Source organism: Notolabrus celidotus, chromosome 8, assembly GCF_009762535.1.
Source record: "Notolabrus celidotus isolate fNotCel1 chromosome 8, fNotCel1.pri, whole genome shotgun sequence".
Taxonomy (NCBI): Eukaryota; Metazoa; Chordata; class Actinopteri; order Labriformes; family Labridae; genus Notolabrus; species Notolabrus celidotus.
Window position 1 is genome coordinate 33,107,646 of NC_048279.1, and position 19,037 is coordinate 33,126,682.

General features: G+C 41.3%; 4 protein-coding genes across 4 annotated transcripts in view; 1 reads left to right on the forward strand and 3 right to left on the reverse strand.

Annotated features, from left to right (window-relative positions):
* The window catches only part of LOC117817012 (elongator complex protein 1-like), a 31,113-nt gene extending 20,881 nt beyond the window's left edge, over positions 1 to 10,232 (reverse strand). The window contains 7 exon segments of the mRNA XM_034689451.1: positions 7,520 to 7,630; positions 7,715 to 7,800; positions 7,940 to 8,020; positions 8,490 to 8,571; positions 8,707 to 8,859; positions 8,997 to 9,196; positions 10,109 to 10,232. Of these exon segments, the coding sequence (XP_034545342.1) occupies positions 7,520 to 7,630; positions 7,715 to 7,800; positions 7,940 to 8,020; positions 8,490 to 8,571; positions 8,707 to 8,859; positions 8,997 to 9,146 (663 nt within the window). The 5' untranslated portion in view covers positions 9,147 to 9,196; positions 10,109 to 10,232.
* The window catches only part of LOC117817031 (leptin receptor overlapping transcript-like 1), a 762,389-nt gene that overhangs the window by 101,214 nt on the left and 642,138 nt on the right, over positions 1 to 19,037 (reverse strand). The gene's annotated exons all lie outside the window — the stretch shown is intronic.
* On the forward strand, positions 12,753 to 17,030 carry LOC117817034 (leptin receptor overlapping transcript-like 1). Its single transcript, XM_034689480.1, has 4 exons — positions 12,753 to 12,843; positions 13,475 to 13,550; positions 15,536 to 15,722; positions 16,781 to 17,030. Exons 1-4 carry the CDS (start codon positions 12,828 to 12,830, stop codon positions 16,787 to 16,789), a joined length of 288 nt encoding a protein of 95 aa, XP_034545371.1. The 5' UTR covers positions 12,753 to 12,827; the 3' UTR covers positions 16,790 to 17,030.
* Positions 17,141 to 19,031, reverse strand: LOC117817019 (trichohyalin-like). Its single transcript, XM_034689461.1, has one exon. The coding sequence runs from the start codon at positions 19,016 to 19,018 to the stop codon at positions 17,285 to 17,287; it is 1,734 nt and encodes a 577-aa protein (XP_034545352.1). The 5' UTR covers positions 19,019 to 19,031; the 3' UTR covers positions 17,141 to 17,284.

The following is a 19,037-nucleotide window of genomic DNA, read 5'->3' on the forward strand; positions in this document are numbered from 1 at the left end:
TAAATGTTGTTTTTTCAGGTTAATCAAATAATTGTAATAACATGTGTTTGTGTGTTTACCTTGTAGTGAATGCTGTCTGCTGCATACAGCCGCAGAGCTTCAGTGTAAAGTTTCTGCTCCTTCACAAGCTGCAGAGCTTCAGAGAAATGTTCCTCTCCTGAACACAAAGCAACAAAACATTTACATCCACATCTGTCACTTCCACTGTTTCAGACACACAGATTTAACCGTTTGTTTTAGTTTGATAGCTGCTGATAAAAAGGAAGAAGGGCTGACTGACCACACTTGCTGAGGTGATGCAGAGCCTTCTTGTAGCGTTTGAGGTGTTTGTCGATGGTGTAGCGCTGGTAGTTCAGCTCCAGGCTCTTCAGCATGTTGAGGAAGGGGAGGTACTCTTTGGGATCCTGTGAGAATTGGGGCCATAAGTTAGTTGGTACCTCTCATTTATGATATCATTCTTATGCGTCTGGGCTGTAGTTTAAGTTGAGTGAAGGGTTACAACTTGTTTCACTCCCAATTCAACATATTCTCTTTTTGAAAGCACTTTCAATGTGCACTGACTCTCAAATCTTCAACTCTCTGTTGGGAAATCAATCTAAGAACAACAAGAAACACACAAAGTGATCTTCTGATGATGTTTTGCAGCACCTTAGAGAGCTACTTAACACATTACTCCATGAATGTGTTTGTTTTTAAGCAGCTTAAAGACCTTGTTTCATTTCTACTCTACCCGTGGTGTTGGTGCTTTAATCTGCATTTTAATGAGGACAAAATGTTTCTATTAAAAACTTAATAACGCTTCAAGAGAGGTCATGAATATTGCAGGTGCATGTGAATAAAAATGAACGTGTACTTAGTAACTAATGAAAACTTTGGATTTCCATTGCTCCTTGTGCTGTAAAGAACTGTCTTAAAAGCCGGTGTAAGAGTGAAACAAGAGAAGAAAGCTGATGTTTCCTCTTGTACCTTTTGGGATTTCTCCGCCACCATGAGCACGAGATCAAAGTCGTACGTCCCCAGAGAGTGTTCGTACAGATCGTTGACGTTGACGAGGAAGAGGAGGTACTTCAAGGCCTCTTCAGCGCTCACGGCATCGGGAGCTTCAGGAGGATTTACTGTAAGACACAAACCCAGAATATAATGAGGACGTAAAGAAGTCATCTCCCTCTGTGTGTGTGTGTGTGTGCGTGTGTTTGAGGGAGTTACTTTTAGCTTCATCACACACTCCTGCTGCTCGTTCGCACGCTCACCTCGAAGCTCGTGGACTTTCTGCAGAGCGGTCTCCAGCTCGGGGACCGTCTTCTTCACATGAGCCGTCAGGATGGACAGAAAGAACCTGGCAAACACAACATGTTGATTGTATTACCCTGCATGATCACTTCATTGTTTTTACTCCTGCTGAATTCATGATTTCTTTGCAACTTTACTCATCGACCTGTTTTTAAAGCGTTTTGAACAAAGTCTGAGACAACTCTCGAGAGTGTGAGGAGTGAAATTACAAAGAGTTTGAGATGATAAAGATCATATCGATAGGCTTCTTGAACTTTCTCTCCATGAACAAAAACAAAACAGAGATTATTTTATTTGGCCAACAAAATCTGTTGGATGGCTGTGATAGCGCCATTGGCACCTTAAGTCTTACTGTCACCCTTTTGCAAGGAACCTTGGAGTAATTTTGGACAGTGACTTTAAGTTTGACAAGCAGATAAGCTCTATTGTTAAAAGGAGCTTCTTTCAGCTAAGACTATTAGCAGAAGTGAAGCCTTATCTTCCCAGAAATGATTTCGAGAGAGTTATTCACACCTTTTTTACTTCACGCTTGGATTACTGTAACTCTGTGTTTGTTGCTCTCGACCAGTCAGCATTGCGCCGTCTACAGGTCGTCCAAAATGCAGCCGCCCGCCTGCTGACTGGAAAGAAACGGCAGGATCACATCAGTCCTGTCCTTGAGTCTTTGCACTGGTTGCCTGTGAACTTTAGGATCCAGTTCAAGGTCTTATTAATTGTTTTTAAGTGTTTAAATGGTCTGGCACCGTCTTATTTATCAGACCTTGTACAGCCTCACAGTACTTCCAGAGCACTTAGGTCGTCAAACCAGCTGCTCCTGGCAGTACCTCGGTCCAGACTCTCTACTCGTGGGGACAGAGCCTTCTCTGTGGCGGCCCCAAAGCTGTGGAACAGCCTACCTTTCCAGGTTAGAGCTGCACAGTCTGTGGATCACTTTAAAACACTCCTAAAAACCTATCTTTGCTCCTTGGCGTTCAGTCCCAGCTTAACAAGAATCCTTGCCTTCTTACTTCTTTACTCTTTTATTTCCTAAATTGAGCTCTTACTATTCTTTTATTGTTTTTATTTATTGTTATATTGTGTTTGATTATATTGTATTTTAATATCTGTACAGCACTTTGGTCACCTGAGGTTGTTTTAAATGTGCTTTATAAATAAAGCTTGACTTGACTTGTAAAAGAAACAGGGAGTTCAACACCCACTGATAATGGATGTATGTTTTTAAAAGTTAATATGAAGAAGTCTCACTAACACTGCATGAGATTCTTTGTCCACATTTGTAGTTTTATCAGGTTTACGTCACAACATTTTCATAATCTGAGCAGAGATTTCTAAATGAATATCATTGTCACTCACTTGTTTGGATCCATCGACTCCATCGCACTCTTAAAAGCATCACAGACAACATCCACCTTCTTCTGCCCGGACACAGCAGGAGGAGTCTGGATCAAGCCTCCCTCAGGACGGGGGTACATGATGCTGGTTGTGTCCTCCTCCCTGATCACCAAAAGAAATACACAATATTTGAATTAATGAATAAAATATAAGATTTGCCTTAAATGAAAACCTCTGATCTGAGGAGTCTTACTTGAGCTCAGTGAGGAAGAGGTTGATGTGGTTGAGAGAGTCGAGTTGTACGATGAAAGTCTCGATGTTTTCCAGAAAAACCTGCAGAAAGAAGTCAAATACAAGCCATAAAAAAACACTAAGGGCATCAATTCTTGGTTTTATGTTGAAGCTTTAATCATGCATGATCTTGGAAAGTACTACTTGATGAGAACACTTGAAATACCTGAACACATCCTACACTTTTTAATCTCTTGTGAATCTTCATTTTGTATTTTAACGACACAAAACTCAAAATCATTGAATGAGTTTTTCAGATAAGATATTACTTTATTGATCCACCGGGGGAAATTCGGTTGTTGCAGCAACCCAGACATAAGTGCAATCAAGAAAGAAGTTTCAATAAGTAAAATTAAATAAGTAAAAATAAAAAAAATAGATAAATACAGATAGAATACAAATTTAAGATATATACAAATGTTACAAATGGTAAATGCAGCTTTTAATAAAGTTTAAATATAGTAAAAAGGTAAAGGGGTTCGGAGCTGCTGCAACCGGCTGCCGACCTCTCCAGCGCTAATTCTAATTTTATCTGTTTAGCGCCAATTCAAAGCAAATTTATGACATTATTAAAGTATCTTCTGAATCCATGAGGTGTTTTATTTGTGTATAATCAAGACGCTGATAAATGGAGCGTGGAAGAACCAGTCGTCATATTTACCTTTGGGTTGTGATCGTAAATGAAGTTCAGATTGATCCTCAGCTTCCTCATCGACTAGAAGGCGTCTCTGAACCTCAGACTGACAAAAACAGCAACAGGTGAGACTTTGTTTAACAGCCAGGTAGATTACCATGTCATTAAAGCTTTTATTGCTTCCTCTCAGTATCAGGTTACAGCTCCTGATATTTACTTAAAGACTATAATCTGATGTTGTTTGGTATTTGAAAGGCTGAGGATGGTTATAAAAGTCTAAATAAAGGACAGAATATTGATTTGGAACATCAAACACTCACCTGTCCAACCATCTCCTGAGCTGAGCTAAGAGCAGTGCTCGATGATGCACCGTCTCAAAGGTTTCCACGAGGCATCTGGACACAAGTCACATATCAGAATCAGAGAAACTGTAGTATCTGTAAGTGTTGGTGTGTGTGTGTTTGTGTGTGTGTGTGTGTGTGTAACTCACCTGCAGAATGACTCGGGTGTCTTGAGGGACCACAGTGACAATCCTGGATCCTCTCTCCACTCGTCGTAGTGTCTCATCATTCTGAACTCCATCTGAAGCCAGGGCCGCCTGCAGCCCTGTGGGGTCAAAGGTCGTTTCATCAACAGTACTACGAATATATCAGCAGCAACATCAACCTTACAATCCAACTTTGCTTACTCATCACAGGTTTTTTTGTTGTGACTTGTTGAAGTTAAAAATGACAAACGTGTAACCTTACCTTTGACACTGAGCGCGCTCAGTTGGAGGCAGCGACAGGTGTGTGAGTGTGTTGTGATGAGGAGGAAATCATTGCAAACAGCAAAGGAGGAAATATTGGAGGCCAGCTGAGAGAGAAGCAGAAAGACATGAATACATCTCTGTTGGAAGTATCATCCTGTTCCTTATCCCCTGACGACTTCTCATGAATCTTTGACTTGTGATGCTACCTCAGTGTCTCCTGCGTACAGGTGAGATCTGTCCGTCAGGCCGAGTAGATATTCCTGAAGACACAGAAGAAAGAAAAAGAGAGAGCATGAAGACCTGTTCACAAAAACATGATGTCATCAAATGTGTGTATCTCTACCTCCCCGCTGATGCTGCAGAGCGCTGTCTGAACACAGGGGACGGGGAAGTTGATGCAACATCCGCTGGTGTCACGCCAATCTTCCACTGAAGGCTCCGGACAATCTATACAGAAATTTACAAATATATATATTTATTTCTCTTTATATCAAATAATGCAATTTCATGCATCTAATAGGATTTTGAAAGCAGGCATCAATATAAAAAAAAATTGAATTTAATGAGGAGTAATGAGTTAAAACTCTCAAATAAAGCAGAAAGAGAGAATAAAGCTACAAGAACAAACTTTTTAAATGTGTTATTTTAAAACATGCTTCATTCTGCTTTTACATTTGCAAATTCTATCTGACTGACACAAAAATAAACAAAACAGATGAGTAACTTTAATCTCAAAAGACAATAAAACTGTGTTACTCTGCATCATTTCTAAAGCAGCAAACTATCATGCGGCTTAGTGGCATCCTAGGAGGAATTCTCACGTTTAGGAGGCTAAAGTCAGACTCTCAGGATAACATTTCTACTGCTCAGAGGTCTTTCATAGTCTAATAACCTGTCTGAGTTAACAACTGTGCATCAAAAACATCTCATAGTTCAACAGCAGCAGAAGATTTCAGTGACTGACCCCAGAGCAGCTTCCTGATCTGTCCGTCCTCCAGCTGCAGCGCCACAGTAGCGCTCTGTGAGCTGTGAACCACGCTGACGATAACACCGTCCACTTCCACCTCTGACCTGAAACAGAAAAACACAGCGCTGAGTCCTGACTGACAAGAAAGCTGTGGAGTCATTCTCTTAATAGATTTGATGCATTTGGTGCTAGTTGAAACTGTTCTATTCAGCTGACCTGACAGTGAGTGTGTCGTCAGCGTCGGGAGCAGGATGGAGCATCAGTAAGGTGGAGGAGGTCTGCAGCCGACCAGGACTCACAGCCACAAACAGATCGTCCGTCAGCCACAGCAGCTGCCGCAGGGCCAGAGGCTCCTGCTGGTGAACTGTCACTCTGCAGGAAGAGGGAAAAATATATCAGAGAACAGAGATCAGACTGCAGGCATAATCTGCCTGCCTGCAGGATACAGGCAGCAAACTTTAAGTCGTACTTATTACCCCAATTAATTTGTCACATTTTAAGACAGATCAGACAACCATGTGTGCATTCGCTGGAGGTTGCAGGTTGTTGTTAGTACCTGAAGGTTTTCTGGAGGACCAGGGGACGAGACACCGTTCTGAATCCATTTGTTGTTTTAGAAGCCTTCTCTCCTAAATCTGGACACATAGTTGGATGAATTAGAAGGAAGAAACTGATCAGAGAAATATTCAGAAACAGCACAAACAAATACAAATCAGTGTTACCAAGTAGGGATGTCAACAATTAATCCAGTATCGATTGGTCTGAATTACTCTCTCCTCACTTGCTTCCTTAATTTCCCACAAGCTGTTACATCATGTGAAGGTTTCAGAACATGTAACACCACACCTTGTTTGTAGACTGAGATCTGTCCATCAGAGGTCATTGCTGCCAGCTGATTGGTCATCTGAGCCTGGCAGAGGAAGGTCACCTGGTTGACCGGGGAGGTCAGCTGGAGCTCGAATGAACACATGGGAGGAGGAACCACAGACCGCCTGAAGCTCGTCACCAGGACTTTATCTAAGAGGAGTTTAAACACGTGAACGTTAACCTCACACTGAAGTCAACCCTCAGCTTTACATCCTCTCGTCTCATTCGTTCTCACCTCCATCAATCACAGCCACGTTGGCGCCATCGGTGGCGTCCAGCCCGGGGCTTCTCTCGGTTGTCCAGCCCCAGTCGTAGGTGATGGTGGTCCAGGCGCGGGTCACAACGTGGAGCCTCAGGGGGCGCTCAGGGTCCCAGAAGACAGAAACTGGAGCCTTTCGAGAGTCTCTGCCGAAGTCCAGACTCTGCTTCAGATACCAGTGATAGTTCCCCACCGACCACAGCTGGACTGCAGACGGAGGACGGACAAACTTAACAAGGAGGGAACCGTATGCTATACATCTATTCAATAATACATTCATTCACTTCATTCTTGCATTGATTGACTTGAAAAGCCTTCTTTTGGAGAGACTCGTCTGTTTAAATAACTTTTTAAAGGTAAAATAAAAACATTTGAACTATGATGGACAGATTCAGTCATAGACTGAGTCTTGTAATGTGCAGATTGGGCTCTGTTTTAGTATCAAAAGTAACATTAAAGTGGAGTATAGACTTGAATATGCCAGTTTTGGAAACATCTTCATTCAAATGTTGTTTGAAAAAAGAAAAAAATCTAATAAGGGTGTTTATAAAAATCCTCAGAGGAATAAAGAACTTTCAGAGACTTGCAAAATGTCTTGCTTCAGTAGATTTTGATAACTTTTCCCAGATTATATCTTTCACAAAAGTGATCAAACACTTTTAATTGAATGTTTTGAAGCTGCAGCTTTGACTGAACTTACTGCAAGTGTTGACTTGTTTGTCCTCCCCGGCCGTCATGTCCTCCAACCAAACAGCTAACACCGTGGAGTCACTGTTCCACAGCAGATCCTTCACCTGAAGCAAAAACATGTCAGTGATTTAAATTGGTATATAAATATGACTTGCTGGTGTTCATAATTTGTGCACTACCTCATTAAATAGAGGGTTTGGTTGAGCAGAACCTACCTTGGCCTGGTCTTTGCTGAAGGGTAGGGTGAAGTCTCTGTGCAGCAGTCCGTTCTTCTCCATGAAAACCACACTAAGATTTACAATGTTCTCATGTGGAAGGTTAAAAGTGAAATACACTCAAGCATCAGGAGATCCCTTACTTCCAGCAGAGCGCCTGCTCCAGTCCGTTGATGGGCTCACTGGTGGCTTGCAGGACTCCCTCTCTGTTCCATACCCGGACCTTCCTGGCCCCAGTCTGAGGACAAACAGCACTGACTGCAAACAGCTGACCGTCACCTCGCCACGTCACCCTCGGCCTGCGGTCATCGCAGGCTGCAGCCGGCTGCACCTCCTGAGGACGCATCAGACAGAATGATTTCAACTGTTTATGAAACAATTATATTCTTTCAAGCTGGGATGATGTTTGAACACACACCTGGGTCTTCCTCTGGGCCGCCTGTTTCCCCTCTGAGCCATGGAACTGAGTCTCCTTCTTTCCCCAGCCCACCGTGATAAACTTTCCTGTTCAACACATCAGAAGGTTTTATAAAATACTTCTTAATACCTTCATCTATACCAAAGATGTTTCTATGAGAATCATCCTGGGATTTTCAGGTCTGTACCCAATGATATAACCAGAGTCTATTTATATCGGACTCACCTTCACCAAAGTCGTCTTGGTGGATTCCGACCTCAGTGATGGGCTCAAAGTCTTTGGTCATCATGATGATGGTTTCCTGACCTGTGAGCACAAATGTGAAGTGGTTTATTCCTCTCTTACACTGCTCATGATTTATTCAATTACAAAGTTATTCACTAAGCACTGATCTTTAACTAGTTCTTATGATCATATCTAAAGCAACAGGGCACCCTGACCCAGCAGTTACTTTTGTATAACTTTGACAATTTGCAAACAAATACATGACTTTGAATTTCTAACTGCCAATGTCAAATTCCCACTGACAATATTTCACCACAGCACAAAGATTAGCTTCTCACAAAACATTAAATGTAAACAACTTAAACTATATGAGTGCATGTTGGTATTTAGTCAACTGTAGAGACAGAAACGACTTGTATCTCATTAATTACGTGGAAAAAAGCTGACTGAAGATTCAGCATTTACAAAATATGGGGAAACTTCTGATGGAAAACCATGCGATGAGTAATCTTTTAAGTAAAATGTATGAGAACACACATAACACACTGACCAGTAGTGAGAATGACGAGCTCCTCATCAGGACTCCAGCTCATTGAGGTCAGACCACTGTCCACACTGCCGACACACTCCAACTGTGGGACAACAATCACACACTTCTGTAAGGACTTTTTTTTAAAACCAACTCTAACTTCGACCATTAAAGCCAAACACTCCTAATAGTCTCACAGCCCTTTGTAGAAATGTTTCATCTTGTCTCAGCTGCTAACCTTGCACGTGTTGAGGTTGAACAGGATGACATCACCACCAGCTGTGGCCAAACATGCAGACTCGTGTTCAGCCAAGTCCTGCAGTCCAACCACCTCTCCACTACCGTCCTCGTGGAGGAAACCCTCAGCTGTCAATGATGCTTCACTGAGCTCCTGCAAGACAGAAGAGGTGAGTGGACACAATTTCAAAAGCTCAATGAGATGACACCAAAACAAACTAACACTGCTACTTAACTATTTTTATGTCTCCATTAAAAGCAAAAGGACAGGCACAGTTTGTCATTGCTCACCTGGCCGGTACGTGGGTCATATTCTGTGATGGAGTAGTTTGAGGCGACCAGCAGTGACCCGGTGTCCGCCCGCACACAGAGGCACTGCGGCGAGCCGGGACCCTGCAGCTCAGAGCTCCGCAGGCTCTTCAGTAGCTTCAAGTTCCTCATTATCTTTCCTCAGAGGAAAAATCAGTCTGGACCAGAGGACTGCAGAACACCTGAAACAGCAAAACAAAGTTAACATGTTGAGAACAGAACAACTGATATATGACTTCTACATCTACACTGTGGTCAACTCATGCTATTTACAATGTGCTATACAGATAAATTTGACTTGATTTGACTAAAGATGCCAGAAAATGATCTAAGATTGCAGCTATGAATCTAGGATAGAAGGGCTGTCATCTCAGCTTCATTCTGGCCTCTTCTTATCTCTTATTTTTGACAAATCATATCAACAAAGTCTGCTTTTCACTTCTTTCCACACACTAAATGTCCCAATAAAAATAATCATGGTAGATTTCACCAGAAGAGCAGATATATTGAGTCAAAATATTACCTCACCAGTCCTGGACATAGCCCTAGTCATAGTTCCAAGTTGAGGTTTAATGTTTTCACCTTTAAATTTAATTAAATCTCCTTTATTCTATGTAATTATAATGTAAATACATCCCTGGACTATTAAAGAGGCTATATGTTGTGTCAGTCTTGTTAGCTAACATGACAACTACTGCATTCACTTCCATTATCACATTCAACTCTATTAGACACTTATCTATCTCAATCAAAACCTTGATAATGATGATTTAGTGTGTATTTGACACTTTACATCTCTTCTGAACAAAGCTTTAACTGATTTATCAATCCGCTGAAAGTCAGCTAGGTAATCGATGATATCAGAATAGCTTTAAAACTACCCAAACAACTAGTTAGTAAGTAGTTTTTAAGACAAAGTGACAGTTTTAAAGGTGAGAATTAGGAAAAGAGGTGTCCGATATTGGAACTGAGAGTGCAATCTTACATTTACCTACCTAAAAGACGCGACATTATGTTAACCTGATAAAATTTAAACATTTCATATAAAAGATTAAAGTTTAGAATTGTATTAAAATAATAATAAAATGTCAAACCTACTGAGAAGAATCCTCTAGAAGCGGTAAATCCTTAGAAATCTTCAGTATCAACAACACAACATCATGCATGTGGCGGCGTCAGACACATGACCTATAACCTCTGGTGACGCAGTAATATGAGTGCGGAACGTGGGCGCCCCCTGGTGGCGTGGAGGAAACATACAGCAAAGGGAGCAAATAAACTGTGTTATATTATTAGTCTTTTTTATTATTCAGGCTAAAAAAAATCATATTCATGAAATTTAAATTTGCAACGGAAAATCTGTATTAAAAATCAACTTAAAAAATGTAAAAATGAAACATTCAGTCACCATTAATCAGTTCCTAAAACCTTAAATACTCTGGAAATATGTAAATGTTTTAATTATCCAAGCTGCCAATCCTTTGTTGAAGTCTTCCATACTTTTTAGTTTTTTTTTTCTTTAAATCTTGTTGTATTTATTTTTGTTTCTCCCTCAACTCCTAGCATATGTGTTTGTTCATAAATATAGCACTGTATTGTAGTCAATTATTACAATGGGGTTTATTTGCTTTTATAAAAAAACGAATAAATATATATATATATATATATATATATATATATATATATATATATATATATATATATATAATAATACATTTTATTTATATAGCGCTTTTCAAAAACTCAAAGACACTGTACAATTGTTAAAATCAATACAAGCAAAATAAACAAATAACACAGATCAAACAAAACAACACAACAGTAAAATCACAAATGAAAAGCTAACTTAAAAAGGTGAGTTTTTAAAAGAGATTTGAAAGCTGAAGGGTCAGAGCAGTTTTGTATATGGGAGGGGAGTGAGTTCCAGAGGGTGGGGGCGGCTACTGAGAAGGCTCTGTCCCCCCAGGTTGAGAGGCACCCTACTGCAGGCAAGATGGCGCCGCCACAACATCCACACCGGAAGTCCATACCGGAAGTCCATACCGGAAGTGATTCTTTAACCCCCTCTCTACCCAATGCCAGATGCTTCGAACGGGAAGTTTCTTCTTCGTGTAGCGTATTGATTGCATTAGTCTGTCGCTGCTAAATCAATTAGCAGAAAGCTAATTGTGATAGAGAGAGTGAGTGAGAGAGATCCCGCTGTGTATGAAGAACAGAATAATGTAGAGTGTTAGTGTGTGTGGGGGGAGGGGATGAGAAGGAAAAGACTGTAAGTAAGAGGGAAAATACACTCAAGCTGTACACAGAGATCTATATTCACCACAAAAACAACAGAGGCTCCCCAGAAATGTGTACTGTACATCTATCATCAGTGGCTGACAGTGGTGCCTCAAGTTGAAATATTTTAGTCCTAATATTTTATGTTGATTTGGAGTTTGTAATAGCAAAAGTGCATTGTTCATTTTCAAGTACAACATTATCAATACAAAAGGGTTAAGACATCATACATATAACATTAAAAAAACATAAAATAAAGTATAATTCTACATTTCAAGTAGGGGTTGGATGGAAAGAAACAGTAGCTATGTATACATTTGCAGTTTTTCTAGTCATTCTAATTGAAGGTTCCAACTTCAATGTTTTCATGGACGCCAAATAAAGTGATCTTGTTAAGACATTGGTGTACATGCATCAAGCATTCAATCTGAATAAAACTGTTTGTGAAGCTCAGAGTGTTTACGCCCATCTAATGTCTCAAAATAGAAGGAGAAACCATTCCCTCCGTTTGTTCTTGTGGTTAATGAACACCCCTGTCACTGTGTCATTGTAACGTGTTACAAATTATGTTAAAAAAGAAACAGTCACCACACACCTCTACATTTTCCTCCTCCACTCGCCCCTGCACCATAGATAACATTCTGCTCTTCTCTCGTGACTGTGGATCTACTCTGGATCTGCATTTCATTCATTCATTAATCTATACATGTGATCACATAGGCAGACAGCATGCAAGGTAATTTGGAACAAACACTACAGCAAACTTAGATAATGTGACAAGTCCCCATGGAAAGAGACTCCTGCACGCTGCACAGTTATCATAATAAACCTGTGGGGAACAGCTGTGCAGGAAGGAAGAGGGGTCACTGGGGGAATCAGTCAAAGGGAAGCAGGTGTGCAGGGGCAGGACACACACCACAGGGAACTGGTGGGCAGGTGAGGTACAGTCAGGCTAACACAACATAAAATAACATATGACCCAGACAAAACAAGAGAGGCATATGCAGATGTCATCACGGCAGCATCATAATCAGCTTTAAGAATTTCAACACACACTCGGAACAAAAGGCTGTGCATGGCTGAGACGTTAACACTATAACTTAGTGATTCGTGCAGGCTTCTAAGTAACTTGAATTCTCAACAGCCTATACACTTTTGGAGTCAATCAACTAGTCAATAATACTGATACGATTAAAATGTAAGTGCAAAAAAGTTCATAGAATTACGCGTAAACCTACGTGTTTTTGAAGGCTTTTATTTTGCGTTCACGTTCCTGTTTTTCAAGGCTTTTATTTTTTTGAAGGCTTTTATTTTTGTAACTTCCGGTATGGCCTTCCGGTGCGGATGTTATTGCAACGTTTTTAGCTTTGTAACTTCCGGTATGGACTTCCGGTATGGACTTCCGGTGTGGATGTTGTGGCGGCGCCATCTTGCCTGCAGTAGGGTACGCTTGGAGTTCGGCTGGACTCGAGATCCGAGGAGGGGGGCACTGTTGTCATCCGTCAGGGCTGTGAGTCGAGCTTTTGTCCAGAAGAGATGGCTGGAATCAAAGGTAGGACCCTTCCACTTCAGACCCTTTGTATGAATCCTTTTTTTTAAATGGTGACTTTAAACCACTGCAGGAGAAACATGACTGAAACGGATGCGTGTGTTTGTCACGTCCAGCTAGCTAACGGGTCCGTGAAGCCGACAGGCCAGCCTGTACAGTTAGCATTAGCTCAACACCCTTCATCCCTCTTACTCACAATGTAATGCCTATAAATCCAAACTAGTTAACACACTGCAACCATGTAACGTTTAATTATGATGCTTTATACATGTCACACCCTTTCCACAGTATAGCAGACCGTTATAATGCTAAGCTAGCTGCACCTTGACTCCAGTAATCACTCTGTCTGTGCTTCCTGAGACTCAGCTGCTGGATTAAATGATGCTAACAAGCAGTTAACAGCAGCTGCACTGACTGTATATCCATTAACATGTAACATGCTCTCTTAATGGCTGATGTGGCTGTTACACGTGAAATCAGCTGATTCATCACATGACAGCCTCAGCAGCCAGGGGCCCAGCTTCTGAATAATGAGGGATGAACACTTGCATGTTTTGAGAGATGAGATGTGCATACACAAAAAAGAAGTCCATGTTGATGTCCTCTCTGTCTGTCTGTCTGTCTGTTTTTGCAGCTCTCATTAGCCTATCTTTTGGAGGGGCCATTGGCCTCATGTTCCTCATGCTAGGATGTGCCCTCCCTGTGTACGAGTAAGTACCAGCACCACACTCCATGAGAGCCTGATAATGTGTGTGTAAAAACACTGTTCACACTCACTGACACGCAGCTCAGATGATCCCATTACAGCTTTAGATACAGGTGTGAAAGCACGGCGGGATTAACTTGCTTGAAGGCAGAAAGTAGTCCCTATAACTCCCCCTGAGTCCTGACCCTCTATACCAGGGGTATTCAACTAAAATCACAAGAGGTCCAGTTAGGGAACATTTCTTGAAGCAAAGGTCTGAAACATCATAATGTCTAATTATGTAGTGTGATATACTGTATCTGCATTTAATAATACCGGACTGTCAACTTTTGAAACAAATATTTAAACCAGGGTTTCCAACTTTGAGTGTTTGACAGGAGAGAGATTTTTATGACATGGACTTTATCACACCTTTAAAGGTGACATATTATGCTCTTTTTCATCAACATATATTGGTCTAAGAGGTCCCCAAAACATTTCTTTAAAGTTTATGCGCAAAAAAGCACTTTGAAATCAGATTTTGGCATGCCTGTAAACCCCTCTTTTTCAGCCCTGCTCAGAACAGGCTGTTTTCTGTGTCTGTGCCTTTAAATGAGCATGAGCTCTCTGACCACGCCCCCTCAGGAAGTGGGTGTGGCCTCGGCTGTCCAGCACGTTGATCTAATGTTTACATGTTGGCTGAATATACACGGCTGCTCACAGACCCACGTTACTTCAACCCTCTGAATCTGATCCAGAATCTGATCCTGATGGAGAGGCGCCTGTAGCAGGACCTTTCTGAACCATTGGTCACAGATTTAGTGTTTCTTGTTGTTTTATTTATCAGTATGTCAACATGTGTCTTGGTACACAGCTACCAACATGTAGCTATGTGGCTATGCTAACTAGCGCTAGCACTTTTCCATGATAAATAAAAATCATCCACTAGATCTTCAAATCTGCAGACGTGGGGAGTAAAACAGACCTTTGTGTTTTTCTAAGACAGCCTACAACTAGCATGCCTCCCTCCTAAGCTCCTTGTTAGCACACACGTGTGCAGGGAATGAAAAACAGAGGAGGGGTTGAGTTGTATTTTATACAGTCTATGGGCTGAACAAGCTCCGAGCTCTGACTTCCTGTTACAGACCGGATGGCGTTGTGACGTATGAAAAACACTGAAAACTGAAACGGCTCGTTTCAGCACACATTTACAGAAAGGTGGAGAAATCAGAACAGGGGCAGAATGGATTTGTTTCATTTTCAGGGGGTTTGTAGACATGCCAGGGACACATATTTCAGGGAGAGAACCATTAAAAAGTCGATTTTGCATGATATGTCACCTTTTAAAAGAGCCAATGCAAAACGTCATTATGAGAAAAAACATGAAGGTTTTGAACAAACAGACTCAGATCTGAAGTGATCATGCTCGTTCACTTGTCCCGTCGCGATGACGCACATATTCCACGCTGGCGGGCTCATATTTCAGGCTGAGGTAGAGCAGCCGTTGCACTAACCGGCTTTGAATCGCCACAGTCCGGTCTTCCGCCTCCCTTCTCCGGTCGTCTATCTCTCTTCTCCTCCTCAGCTGACAAAAGTGAAGCAGTACGTTTGTGTCGAGCTGCTTTTTAAAAACTATAGTCAAAATCAAAGCGAAATTCGAACTTATTGTGTGGTCTTCCATGTTGTAACCGAAAATGAAAGAAGCAGGAACTGGAGTCTGTTTTCTTCCGGTAAACGTAATTACGTCACGCCCGCCCCTGTCCAACCAGAACCCTTCCCAACCCCCAGACCTTAAGAGGAATTAAATAAAAACAATTAAACGTGTTTTCCATGTAAACCTCAATTCGGAATTACTATTTCCATGTAAACACGAAGGAGAAAACTTTAATTCGGAATTATTTAATTCAGAATTAAAAAACATCATGTAACCATGGCCAATGACCAAGTGTCTGCAACATCTCACAGTAAGTGTGATAACTTACCTCCGTCTTTTCCCTCCTCTCTCTGCAGCAAATACTGGCCTTTGTTCCTCCTTTTCTTCTACATCCTCTCCCCCATCCCGTACTGCATCTCACGGAGGGTGGCTGATGACACAGACTCTGCAAGTAACGCCTGCAAAGAGCTGGCCATCTTCCTCACAACGGGAATCGTCATTTCAGCCTTTGGCCTGCCCATCGTCTTTGCAAGAGCTGAAGTAGTAAGTAGAAGAAGTCTCTCTCCCTTTTTTGTCCCTCCTAGAGCGACCGTACACTTCTGTGATCATGAGAGACCTGTACTGTGCATTCTTGTTTGCGTTGATTTAAAAGCGGGATCTCACAAAGGAAAACATCTAATTTGAGATCCGTTCTCTTAACCCTCGTAACGTTTCTCTATTCTATTCTCTTAATCTTGATGAAGGCTGAAAGCAGTTCAAACCAAAGTTGCAGGCACTGAGAAATGAGCTGGAGTAAATGATCAGCATCTTTGTTGTTTTTCATGTTCCTGATACTTAGTTCCTTGAAAAGTAAAAATCCTGAACACTACTCCTGCTAATTATCAACAATTCATAAGAGAAAAATCACAGAGTCAGTCGAGGTTCAGAGGGACTGAAGTCTCCTGATTTTTTTCTAATAAATTGGTGATACTTAGCAAGAGTGTGCAGGATTTTGACTTTTCAAGCTATTGTTTTGTTGTCCCATTCACATACTTCACGGGATAGTTGGATGTGCGAACACCTGAAGTTGCTGGAGTTGTGTCTCTGGAGGAGAGCGGAGGCTTCAGTGTGTCGGAGGTGCCTCCAAACAGCAGTTTGTTTTGGTTTAATGCTGGTGCTCAAGAGCAACATCCACTGAATCAAAGAGTCACACATTCTTCCTTTTAACGGCTACACTGCAAAAACTCAAAATCTTACCAAGTGAAGTTGTCTCATTTTCAGTCTTAATGTCTTCTCCCACTTGATTTAAGATACATTTACTTAACAAGTAACATTTGAGCAAGATAGAGGGACTTGTTTTAAGACGATGCATCTTAAATATCTTAAGGAAAACAATCTTCAAATGATCTTGTTTTGAGTTTTAATTTAGAAGAAACAAAGCTGAGGTCTTATTTGTAGAAGACGAATAATCTTGATTTAAGACAAACACTAAGCTTTAAAACACTGGTAAAATATTGCTTAAAAAAAGTTTTCCCTGCTAATTTGAAGACCACAGTTTTCTAAATATTACGTCTTATTTTAAGAAATCTCACCAAGCAAATTTTCTCTTGTTCTATTGGCAGATTTTTTGAAATAAGGTTTTTTTCTTGTTTTTGGAGGGGCATTTTTTCCAGTGTATGTGTTTAGTTGCTGTTGAAATGAGTTAATTATTGTGCCTGTTTTTTGTAGTGTTTATACTGCCATAAAGAAATGGCATGTTTAAAATAAACAGAAGTAAAGCTGCGTAAATGACTACTTGAAATGAAGATTGAAATGTTTTGTATTTATTGATGTTAAGCATTCAGCCTAATAAACACTTTAAGTTGGATCAGACATTGGTCATTTATATTGAGTTCATGCAACTTGATTAGTTCAAGGCAATCGCTTTCCTCAAACAGTTTAAGTTGAACTAACTTGCCAGGTTTTACAGTGAACACAAATCATTTGAATGCAAAGACTTATAGTTTTATTTTTATTTTTTTTATTGACATTTTTAATAATCTATGCTGAATAAAGTTCTTTCAAAATGTCTATGATGGGATGAAACCGGAGGTTCCCGGAGAAAACCCTTACTGACTCTGATGTTTTTATTTGTGGCGCCTGTGAAGAGTCACACCCTTTTTTAACCTCGTCCACCAGGAGGCCTTCTCCATCTTCGGTGTTCCCTCGGCCCCCTCAGGTGATCTCTGGATGGGCTCAGATGTCTCCTGCACCATGTTTGGAGTGTTGACTTGGATGTTGTCTGTACGGGGGGGCTCTTCCTTTTTCTTACATAGAAACGCCGACACTTGCTCCATGTACTCCTCCTGATCCTTTAGTTTGGAGGCCATCTCCATGCAGCTTCTGGTCTTTTCTTGCAGCTGGTTCTTAAAGTCCGTTTCTTTACTTCGGGTCTCTTCCTGCTGCTCCTTGAGCTCCTGCTGCAGATGAGCTACTTTTCTGTTCCGACTCTCAATCTGATTACAAGCTTTGTAGAACACTTCATGGTGCAGATGTCTTTCCTCATCCAGTTGTGCCTGCAAGTTCTTACCCCTTAACACCTCAGACTGTAGCATGTTGTTTTGAGATGCTACAATACCTCTGAGCTCTTGCTTCTCCGTGTTATGCCGCATTTCCCTTGATTCTCTGTTGGAGCGCTCTTCTTTCAGGACCCTCAGCTCTTGCTCCAGTCTCTTAACTTGTTCCAGGTCTTGTCTGTCTTTCTCTTGAAGCGTACTCTTCAATTCCCTCTGTTCTTTTTGGATTTCGTCAGCTCTCAGCTGTTCAGCCTGTAGCTGTTTTTCCAGGGATTGAACACGATCTTGGAGCTCTTGCATCTCCATGTTATGTCCCTCTTCCCTTAATTCTCTGATCGAGGACTCTTCCTCCAGGACCTTCAACTCCTGCTCCAGCCTCTTAACATTTTCCAGGTTTTCATGGTGTGTCTTTTGAAGCTTACTCTTCAATTCCTCCTTTTCTTTCTGGTCATCCTGTAGCTGTTTTTTCAGAGATTCAACAATATTTTGGAGCTCTTCTATCTCCACTCTATGACACCTGTCCCTTAATTCACTGTTAATGCGCTCTGCCTGCAGGGTGTTCACCTCCTGTGTCAGCATCTTAACATTTTCCAGGTCTTTCTGGTTTCTCTCTTGAAGCCTTCTCTTAAATTCCTCCTTTTGTGTCTGTTCATCCTGTAGCTTTCTTTTCATAGATATAACAAGAGCTTGGAGCTTTTGCATCTCCCATTCATGACCACTTTCCCTTAGTACACTGCTCGACCACTTTTCCTGCAGGGTGTTCACCGTCTGCTTCAGCCTCTCAAATTGTTCCAGGTCTTGATGGTCTCTCTCTTGAAGCTTACTCTTCAATTCTTCCTTTTCTTTCTGGTCATCCTGTAGCTGTTTTTTCAGAGATTCAACAATATTTTGGAGCTCTTTTATCTCCACTCTATGACCCCTGTCCCTTAATTCACTGTTAATGCGCTCTGCCTGCAGGGTGTTCACCTCCTGTGTCAGCATCTTAACATTTTCCAGGTCTTTCTGGTTTCTCTCCTGAAGCTTACTCTCCAAATACTCCTTTTGTGTCTGTTCTTCCTGTAGCAGTTTTTCCAGGGATTCAACACGATCTTGGAGCTTTTGCATCTCCCATTTATGACCACTTTCCCTTAGTACACTGCTCGACCACTTTTCCTGCAGGGTGTTCACCGTCTGCTTCAGCCTCTCAAATTGTTCCAGGTCTTGATGGTCTCTCTCTTGAAGCTTACTCTTCAATTCTTCCTTTTCTTTCTGTTCATCCTGTAGCTTTTTTTTCAGGTATTCAACACGATGTTGGAGCTCTTTCATCTCCACTCTATGACAACTT